Source organism: Ranitomeya imitator, chromosome 2, assembly GCF_032444005.1.
Source record: "Ranitomeya imitator isolate aRanImi1 chromosome 2, aRanImi1.pri, whole genome shotgun sequence".
NCBI lineage: Eukaryota > Metazoa > Chordata > Amphibia > Anura > Dendrobatidae > Ranitomeya > Ranitomeya imitator.
This window is the reverse complement of record NC_091283.1, coordinates 3,388,605-3,399,869: the sequence shown is the minus strand read 5'-3', so window position 1 is coordinate 3,399,869 and position 11,265 is coordinate 3,388,605. Positions and strand designations below refer to the sequence as shown.

Here is an 11,265-nt window from a genome sequence, read left to right as displayed (position 1 = left end):
CTGTACCAGTTATGACTTGTATTGTTCAAGATTATTGTACTTGTTTCTATTATGTATACCCCTCCTCACATGTAAAGCGCCATGGAATAAATGGCGCTATAACCATAAATAATAATAATAATTTACTGCGATCTCAGTAAAACTTTTAACATTTTTGCAACTATCATAAATTGCATCAAAACTTTGTGTTTTGTGCCTCAAGTGCTACTAAAAAAGCGGCTTGACTGCAGCGCGCCGGTCAGTGCTTATGGTATAAGAGGACCCCCAGACCCTCATTGTACTGCTGTCCTTTTCGATTTATGTAGAGATGCTGGATGATACAATGTCTTTTATAAAGATCCTTTTATTTCTTTTTGGCTTTTCTTTCCCTCATTGCGGCATTCTGCAGTACGAGGCCGTGCAGCGCGCGCCTCGCTTGTGTCTTGGCTTGAGAAGGCAGCGGAGCCCGTTTCTAACCCACTTTGAATAACGCTTTGCCCAGAGGTCTCTGAAGATGCTGCTGTGTTTTATGCCCTGACCTGCTTTTTCTTAGGTTTGTATTTGCCTTCTGGACGTCCAGATGTGTTCTTAATCCTCTCTGTCCCACGGTGTGCCGAAGCTTTACCCGTGAATGGAAGAAGACGGCACAAAGGAAAAGGAAACTCATTTATCAAATTCTCCAGGATTCCTCGCAATAATGAAGATCTGAATAATTGGAGCTTTGTTAGCGGCTCTGAGCATTTATGCAGATTGTGGAGTAATTGTTCACACGCTTCATACCGGTGGCTACAATAAGCCGTCCAAGGAGCCATGCAATCCTCCTCTTTGGCACAAGCATTTATCCCCATATACAAATATTTACATATATGGGGCAGAGGCGTAGCTCGGGATCAGCTCAGGGGGCCGAAACATCAGAGTGCACCCTAACCAGCAACCCTGATCTCAACTGACTCAGTGATAATACCACCATATGGTGACATACAGTGGTAGATACCAGTCCTGCAGAACACACAGGAGATTACTGTACAGTTATAGATGACTTACAGCTGACGTTCTTTCTGATGAAGTCGTTTTCTTTTTTCGTCTTTTCCATCTGGCCCAGACCGACATGGTGACTTCTCCAGCCAGGTGTCACGGATGTCAGAGGCTGCAGACCATTGCACTGCATCTGTCTGCTGAAGGTCTCTGTAGTTTGCATTGCAGAAGAGTGGCCACGTCCCCCGATGCTAATGGCCACAGCTGGACCTGAGTGTCGATATACTTGCTGCTTGCAGGCGCCGGTGATATTTTCTATTTGCATTTCCCTATTGAGGCTTGAAGCACTAGCAGTCGGCTTTCATCCTTTTCGGAGTATGGAGGACGTTGCGGTTTCTCAAGCTAAGTGTTCTCTTGTTTCGTTTGTCTGTCCCAGTTGTCTTTAGCGGTAGTGAGGATTGACTAGCACTATCCTATCCTTCCAGTGCCGGGCTTATTGCCAGGGTCAGGCAGAGATCTGATATCCTGCTCGGCGATAGGAGTGGAACCTATATAGGGATGATAGGACAGACAGGGTGATGTTAGATCGGTCTAGGGGTCTCCACTCCGCTAGTGTTGGGTTCCCTTCCCCTTATCCTTTGTGTTGAACTTAGTCTGTCCTACACTGTGCATGACACCAGGACTCAACTGCAGAGATTACAGCACGGACACATCTGACTTCTCACATTTCCAGCATCATCCATATTTATACCCATCCAGGACAACCTCCTCATCCTGCTGAGACCCCAATACTGAGCCGCTGCTGCCATATGTGTCCCTATTATTGCACCATCTGGGGTGGAAAAACAGGAAACCTCTTACTGACTGACATAATAATGCCACCACTGTGCCCATACATAGTAATAATGCCTCCTTTCTGCCCTCCAGATGATATAATTACTCGCTAGAAAATATTAGTGCCCTGTGTAAAGGCACTAGACAACAGTGCCCACACTTTGCCCCCCCCCCCCAAGAAAGTAATAATACCCCATGTGCGCATTTCATGGCCACAATACTTGGAGTGCCCCTGTAACAATATTGCTTCTTAAGTGCCCACTTAACATTTAATAATCTGCACTGTGTCCTCCAATGTATAGCTCCCCTATACACAGTATGATGGGCCCATAGCTCCCCTATATACAGTGTGATGGACCCAAAGCTCCTCTGTACACAATACTTCATATACAGTATGATGGGCCCACACCTCCCCTATACACAGTATGATGAGCCCACACCTCCAATATACACAGTATGATGGGCCCATACCTCCGATATACACGGTATGATGGGCCCACACCTCCCCTATACACAGTATGATAAGCCCACACCTCCGATATACACAGTATGATGGGCCCACACCTCCCCTATACACAGTATGATGAGCCCACACCTCCAATATACACAGTATGATTGATGGGCCCATACCTCCGATATACACGGTATGATGGGCCCACACCTCCCCTATACACAGTATGATGGGCCCACACCTCCCCTATACACAGTATGATGAGCCCACACCTGCGATATACACAGTATGATGAGCCAACAATAGAGCTACTATATGCAATATGATGGGCCCACAGCTCCCAATGTGCAATATAATGGGCTCACAACTCCCCTGTATACAGTATGATGGGCCCATGGCTCCCCTGTACAGTACACAGTATGAGGGGCCCATGGCACAATGAAGGATCCGACTGTGGTTGATAGTCGGACGTGTTGGGGCAGAGAGTTCCAGAGGATGGGGGATATTCGGGAGAAGTCTTGGAGGCGATTGGATGAGGAGCGAATAAGTGTGGAGGAGAGAAGGAGGTCTTGGGAGGACCGGAGGTCACGTGAGGGAAGATATCGAGAGATTAGTTCAGAGATATATGGAGGAGACAGGTTGTGGATGGCTTTGTAGGTCAGTATTAGCAATTTGAACTGGATACGCTGAGGGAATGGGAGCCAGTGAAGAGATTTGCAGAGGGGGGAAGCGGAGGAGTAGCGAGGAGAGAGATGAATTAGTCGGGCAGCAGAGTTAAGGATGGACTGGAGAGGTGCAAGGGTGTTAGCAGGAGGCCACAGAAAAGGATGTTGCAGTAGTCAAGGCGGGAAATGATGAGGGCGTGCACAAGCATTTTAGTAGATTGGGGGTTGAGGAAAGGACGGATCCTGGAGATATTTTTGAGCTGGAGGCGACAGGAGGTGGAAAGAGCTTGGATGTGCGGTTTGAAGGACAGGGCAGAGTCGAAGGTTACTCCGAGGCAGCGGACTTCAGGTACGGGGGAAAGCATTATGTCATTGACTGCGATAGATAGGACAGGTAAGGAAGATTTGTGGGATGGAGGAAAGATGATGAGTTCAGATTTGTCCACATTGAGTTTGAGGAAGCGAGAGGAGAAGAAGGAGGATATGGCTGATAGGCACTCTGGGATTCTGGACAGCAGAGCGGTGACGTCTGGGCCAGAGAGGTAGATCTGAGTGTCGTCAGCATAGAGGTCCCACACCTCCCCTATACACAGCATGACAGACCAACAGGTCCTCTATTCACAGTATGATGGGCCGACACCTGCCCTATACATGGTATGATGTGCCCAAAGATCCTCTATACACAGTATGATGGGCCCAAAGCTCCTCTATACACAGTATGATGGGCCCAAAGCTCCTCTATACTCAGTATGATGGGCCCACACCTGCCCTATACATGGTATGATGGGTCCACAGCTCCACTATGCTCAGTATGATGGGCCCACATCTCCCCTATATGCAATATGGGCCCACAGCTCCTCTATATGCAATATAATGGGCCCACAACTCCTCTACATACAGTATGATGGACCCACGGCTCCCTTATACACAGCATGATGGTCCAACTGCTCCCCTATGCACGGTATGATGAGCGTACAGTCTCCCTGCACACGGTATGATGGGCCCACAACTCTCCTATACACAGTACCATGGGCCCACAACTCCTCTATACATAGTATGATGGGCCCAAACCTCCCCTATACACAATATGATGGGCCCACAGCTCCCCTTTTTACCTTATGATGGGGCAACACCTCCCCTATACACGGTATGATGGGCCCATTCCTCCTCTATACTCAGAATGATGGGCCCACAGCTCCCCTAAATGAAATGTAATGGGCCCACAACTCCCCTATATACAGTATGATGTACCCACGGCTCCCCTATACACAGTATGATGGGCCCAAACCTCCCTTATACATGGTATAATGGGTCCACAGCTCCTCTATACACAGTATGGTGTACCCACAGCTCGTCTATGTACAGAATGATGGGCCCAAACCTCCCCTATACATGGCATGATGGGCCCACACCTCCCCTATACACAGTATGATGGGCCCAAAGCCCAGTGGTGACTATGGCAGTTTTGCAGCGCTCAGGCCCTGGGATCAAATCTGACCAAGAACAACATATATGAGGCATGGACAATAACTGCTCTGATCTAATAGATGGTGTCATGTGTGATGATACTCGGGGTCACCGCTGGATCCAGCATTAGAACATTGGAAATCCTCCGGGGCAGGGCCCTTTCTCCCATTGCACTTGTCTGTTTTTGACTTAGTTGTGTCCAGTTTATTTTCTTTGTACCTTTGTTGTCTGTCTTATGTTATGTGCTGGAAAACCTCTTTCTGAATGTGCAGTGTCCTAGAATTAACAGATGTAAAATATACTATAATGTTCGAGGGCACGAGAGATGATGGAATCCAGTGCAGCGGTGCCTGAATGGAGGGCAACTTCACAATCTTGTCTGGCGCCAGAAAATTTACATAGCACTGTTGTGATGAAAGATCCATACAGCGTGCTGCTGCCGCTCCTGTTGCTGTATCACCTGCCGCTCCTGTTGCCGTAACACCTACCGCTCCTGTTGCCGTAGCACCTACCACTCCAGGTGCTGTATCACATGCCATTCCTGTTGCTGTGTCACATGCCGCTCCTGTTGCTGTATCACATGCCGCTCCTGTTGCTGTATCACCTGCCGCTCCTGGTCCTTTTTCTGCTCTTTTGCTACTCCACTTACTGTTCATTTTGTCACCTGCTGCTCCTGTTGCTGTATCACCTACCGCTCCTGTTGCCGTAACACCTACCACTCCAGGTGCTGTATCACATGCCATTCCTGTTGCTGTGTCACATGCCGCTCCTGTTGCTGTATCACCTGCCGCTCCTGTTGCTGTATCACCTGCCGCTCCTGTTGCCGTAACACCTACCACTCCAGGTGCTGTATCACATGCCATTCCTGTTGCTGTATCTGCTGCCGCTCCTGTTGCTGTATCACCTGCCGCTCCTGTTGCTGTATCACCTGCCACTCCTGTTGCTATATCACCTGCCGCTCCGGTTGCTGTATCACCTGCCGCTCCTGGTCCTTTTTCTGCTCTTTTGCTGCTCCACTTACTGTTCCTTTTGTCACCTGCTGCTCCTGTTGCTGTATCACCTGCCGCTCCTGTTGCTGTATCACCTGCCGCTCCTGTTGCTGTATCACATGCTGCTCCTGTTGCTGTATCACCTGCCGCTCCTGTTGCTGTATCAGCTGCTGCTCCTGTTGCTGTATCACCTGCCGCTCCTGTTGCTGTATCACATGCTGCTCCTGTTGCTGTATCACCTGCCGCTCCTGTTGCTGTATCACCTGCCGCTCCTGTTGCTGTATCACCTGCCGCTCCTGGTCCTTTTTCTGCTCTTTTGCTGCTCCACTTACTGTTCCTTTTGTTGTATCACCTGCTGCTCCTGTTGCTGTATCACCTGCCGCTCCTGTTGCTGTATCACCTGCCGCTCCTGTTGCTGTATCACCTGCCGCTCCTGTTGCTGTATCACCTGCCGCTCCTGTTGCTGTATCACCTGCCGCTCCTGTTGCTGTATCACATGCTGCTCCTGTTGCTGTATCACCTGCCGCTCCTGTTGCTGTATCACATGCCGCTCCTGTTGCTGTATCACCTGCCGCTCCTGTTGCTGTATCACATGTCGCTCCTGTTGCTGTATCACATGCCGCTCCTGTTGCTGTATCACCTGCCGCTCCTGTTGCTGTATCACCTGCCGCTCCTGTTGCTGTATCACATGCTGCTCCTGTTGCTGTATCACCTGCCGCTCCTGTTGCTGTATCACATGCCGCTCCTGTTGCTGTATCACCTGCCGCTCCTGTTGCTGTATCACATGTCGCTCCTGTTGCTGTATCACATGCCGCTCCTGTTGCTGTATCACATGTCGCTCCTGTTGCTGTATCACATGCCGCTCCTGTTGCTGTATCACATGCCGCTCCTGTTGCTGTATCACCTGCCGCTCCTGTTGCTGTATCACATGTCGCTCCTGTTGCTGTATCACATGCCGCTCCTGGTCCTTTTTCTGCTCTTTTGCTGCTCCACTTACTGTTCCTTTTGTCACCTGCTGCTCCTGTTGCTGTTGTACTCCATGATATAATGTGATGTTTCCATATTTTTCTGACCTTGATTACCATGTTGTGACTAATCTGTTTTCGGATGTCCCAGGACCAGAGGCTCCTTCCCTGTCCCTAAGGCTAGGTTCACATTGCGTTAACAGCAGCCCGTTCAACACATACGCTAACGGGCTGCTGTTAGCGCAAGTGCTGATTTGTCATCGCGCTAGCGCAGATAGAGCTAGCAGATGCTCTTTGCGCTAGTAGTGACGGACCCGGAAACGCTGCAGCGCGCATCCCAGGGTCCGTCACTCAATGACAGCATATGGTTAGTGCACGCCCATTGTGGGCGTGCGCTAGCGATGCGTCCGACATAGGAATTAATGGCGGCGTTAACGGACTACGTTATACCGCGTTATGCCGCAGTGTAACGTAGTCCGTCTAACGGACGCCCATAACGAAGTGTGAACCCAGCCTAAAGCTAGTGGCACCATAGCTTGCCCTTTTTTCCCGTGTTACTTCTGATGGTGAAGCCATGGAAGAGGGGACTAGTAGTATACCGTAATACACCAACCAAACCAACCAGGTAATATGAACAGGGATAACGAAAAATACGCATGGAAAACAGTCTTAAATACAGCTGAGGGACGCTAGGAGAACCTTGTGATGCCATTTGGGTTGCAAATGCTCCCGCCATCATTCTGCACTTTGTAAATGACATTTCTAGTTGCCTGGTAGGTACAGTAGATTTGTGGTAATCTATCTTGATGACATATTCACCTGACCTTGAGTCACACCAGGTACATGTCAGGGAGGCCTTACAGATACTCAGAGACAATAAATTATTTGTCAAACCAGAGAAATGGATGTTCTTCGGATGAGGAGATCCCTTTTCTAGGAAATGTTTTCTCGTCCACTAGTTTTCGCATGGATCCAGCAACCAGTACCGGATTGGGATAGTCCTGAGGATTTGACGGTGTTAAAAGCTTTTGGGTTTCACCAACTACTACGGTAAGTTCACCAAAAGCTTTTCAGTAGTTGTCAAACCTCTGACGGATATGACCAGGAAAGGGCCAGACTTTCCCAAGTGGTCCAGTCCGGCCAGGGAGGCATTCCAATACCTTGAAGGCGTAGTTTGCATCGGTGCCGATTCTCATACAGCCTGACGTCACTCAGCCTCTTATTGTAGAAGTTGACGCGTCTGAGGTGGGAGTGGGGGCTGCATTGTCGCAGGGTGCGTAGCCTGGTAAATGGCGACCATGCGCATACTTTGACATCTGCAGAGAGAAATTATGACATTGGTAGCAGGGAACTCTTGCCTATCAAGTGGGTCTTTGAAGAGTGGCGTCATTTTTGGAGGGGGCAGTTTTTCTGGTTATGGTAATCACGGAACATAAGAATCTCGTATATCTAGAGTCTGTGAATTGTCTAATGCCTCAACAGGAAAGATGGACATTGTTCTTCAGATTTAACTGTTTTGTTACATATAGGCCGGGGAACAAGAACATTAAGGCGCCTGCTTTATCTCATTGTTTTCCAGGGGGTGGAGATAATTGTGAACCGGTTCCTATACTACAAACAGGGGTGGTTATTGCGTCTATATGCTCCGATCTTGAGAAATGGTTGTTGAGGCTCAGGGGGACGCCCCTGCTACGTGTCTGTTAGGTAAACTGTATTTCTTCATCTGAGTCCTTAGTGAACATCATGTTTCGGTCTTGGCTGGTAACCAGTAATAAAGCCACCACAGATCTTCTTCCTCTGAGTTTTTGGTGGTCCGGCGTACATCAGGATGTCCAGGAGAATGTAGCCGCCTACAGTGTCTGTGCGCGTTCTAAGACCTCTCATACTTATCCGTCTGGGTCTCTCTAACCATTGGGGATTCCCAGTAGATGTTGGACTCATTTATTAGTCGATTTTATCATTGTTCTACCCGTGTCAGCAGGTAATACTGTAATTTTGGTGGTGGTGGACAGATTGATTGACATGTCACATTTTATTTTGCTACCCGCTTTACCGAACGCTAAGACCTTGGCACAAATTTTCCTCAGTGAGATTGTAAAATTACATGGGACATTAATATTATTGAGGTCTGATCTAGGACTGGCGGTCTCGGCTGGAGTCTGATTTGGGGTTTATGTTGTATTTTATACAGCCTCGTTCTCTTGGCTTTTTAGCTAAGGTTTCCCATTTTTGCTGGTCACTCCCCGTGAAGGAATCTCCCAGGTTGACTTCTTTTGGCTGCTGTAATTTTTACTTTTCTCCAGGAAGCGAAGTATTGGCTGAATAGTAAAGGTGGTATCAATGTAGACTGCATCAGGACCTCACTGAGAACCTGTGGACAATACGCTCTTTAGACTTTGTGGTTCCTAATAAACAGGTCAGCAGCTGGCAAGAGTCTACAAGACGGGCTTCTGACAACCCAGCGCCATCCCAATACGTAAAAGAAGGCTGACAGCACTCACTATATTGGGGCGCCCGTTCCAAATCCAAGGAACCCTCCTGGATAGTCCAAGCAATCAAACAAGTAGAGGAACAGCGCTCCATCCAGGTGTAGTAGAAAAAAGAATTATTCTGCCGAGCCCAACGCCATCCCAGCCTCATCCAGGAGATCAAACATGGCGGCCCCCATCGGTCTTTATATTTGGGCGGTCCTGTTCCTCGCCCCCAGCAATGACTTTGGATGAAGACTGCACCACGTCGGATTCTTCATCCGTTCCTCGTTTTCTGCAGAGATTTGCAGCCAAATCCCGTCCATCCGGCACTTGTGCGGAGTTAATTAATACAAGAGGAGCCGTGAAGAGGCTTTAATCTACTCCGCAAGGAGAATAACGTCTCAAACTTCCTGAAAGTAGCAGAAGAAACAGCCGAGATGTCTCCTCCGACTTGGCGAAGTCTTTTTTAACTGCCTATTATTCACTTTCTCTGGCATTTAAAGTTGAGATGTGAAACCTGCATTGGTATCAGTGCAAATTAAATTTGCATCACTTCAGATCTTTCCTGTGGTTTTATTCCATCCTACTGCATAAAAATAAACTATTCAAGTATGCCATCCACTTCCCCGGCATCTGAGAAGTGACAGCTCTCTCTGAAGTTACACATTACAAGAGATACATAAAAGATGTGTGTTTCCAATCAGACTTCTGCCCAGAAATCTGCTCCACCATTACATCAGCCTGGATCTCCCGCCGGCTCTTAAAGATGTATTACCTGGAATGGCCTCCCGCGAGGACGCAGACCACCCTGAACTTCAGCGTGTACTTGGACTTCGCCTCCATTACCTTTAATGTAGGGGCTGAGATGAAGGGTGAGCTGCTCTGTCTCCGGGGCCATAATGATGGCTGGACCACCGAAGCCTACTTGATCGGCCCATTAGGAATATTGGCTTTTAAATGTTTCTTTTTATACATCTTAACAGCAGATAAATTAATGTTTTTCTGATACAGAGCTCCAAATCTCCTGCTCAAACAATCGCAGAATACTATTCTGTATCCCCGCAGCCACCACCAGGGGGAGCTCACTGACTGCAATGTATAACCAGTGTGTGATTAGCGCCCCATTGTGGTGGCTGCAGGAAGAGAGAACTTTTTTACTTAAAGGAAAACAGTCAGCGGGTTTTTGCTATTTAATCTGCGAGCATGATGATGTAGGGGCAGAGGAGATCATTCCAATGATGTGTCACTTATTGGGCTACTTTCACACTAGCGTCGTACGATGCACGTCGCAATGCGTCGTTTTGCAGAAAAAAACGCATCCTGCAAAGTTGTTTGCAGGATGCGTTTTTTTTCTCCATAGGCTTGTATTAGCGACGCATTGCCACACGTCGCAATCGTCGTGTTGTGGCGGACCGTCGGCACCAAAAAACGTTGTTTGTAATGGCGTTGTGTCCGCCATTTCCTATCACGCATGCACGGCCAGAACTCCGCCCCCTCCTCCCCGCAACTCACAATGGGGCAGCGGATGCTGTTATGATGCGGTGGTCTAGGAGCAACATGGAACGAGCTTTGAAGGAAGTGGTATCTATACTGACCGCAGTCCCTAAGCTCAACACAACACCAGAAGTAGCCGTGGGATGCTCCTAACTCTCCCTAGGCACCTCGTCACAGCCTAAGAGCTAACTACCCCTAAAGATAGAAACAGGAAAGCTATCTTGCCTCAAAGAAAATCCCCAAAGGATAGATTAGCCCCCCACAAATAATGACTGTGAGTGGAGAGGGAAAAGACATACACAGAATGAAACCAGGATGAGCACAGGAGGCCAGTCTAGCTAAATAGATAGGACAGGATGGAATACTGTGCGGTCAGTATAAAACACTACAAAAATCCACGCAGAGTTTACAAAAAATCTCCACACCTGACTAAAGGTGTGGAGGGTAAATCTGCTTCCCAGAGCTTCCAGCAAGACAGAATTAATTCATACTGATAAGCTGGACAAACATAGAAAGCACAGAACGGATAAGTCCACAATCTGTGGACAGAAAAGAGCAAGCAAGAACTTAGCTTTGCTGAACTGGTCAGGATAACAGGGAACTCCAAAGAGATGTAAATCTAACCAGGAACCATTTACAAGTGGCACTGGCTGAAGAAAGAGCCAGGCATAAATAGCCGAGCAGAAAAGACGATAAGTGGAGGCAGCTGCTGACAGCTAAATCCAAGGAGCAGCCATACCACTTGAAACCACAAGAGGGAGCCCAAGAGCAGAACTCACAAAAGTGCCACTTACAACCACCGGAGGGAGTCCAAGAGCGGAATTCACAACAAGATGCGTTGTAATAATGCATCCGCTGCCCCCCATGTGCTGCGTTGTCACAGGATGCGTCGGTACATCAACCCGACGCACTGCGACGGGCCGACGCTAGTGTGAAAGTAGCCTTAGGCTGTGTGTGTGTGTGTGCTATAGCTTC

General features: G+C 48.4%; 1 protein-coding gene across 1 annotated transcript; it reads right to left on the bottom strand.

Annotated features, from left to right (window-relative positions):
• Positions 1-5,314: 5,314 nt before the first annotated feature.
• LOC138661398 (trichohyalin-like) lies at positions 5,315-9,639 on the bottom strand. The gene is made up of 3 exons (XM_069746058.1): positions 9,572-9,639; positions 5,713-6,433; positions 5,315-5,668 (listed from the first exon to the last, which is right to left on the bottom strand). Exons 1-3 carry the CDS (start codon positions 9,637-9,639, stop codon positions 5,315-5,317), a joined length of 1,143 nt encoding a protein of 380 aa, XP_069602159.1.
• Positions 9,640-11,265: the final 1,626 nt, after the last annotated feature.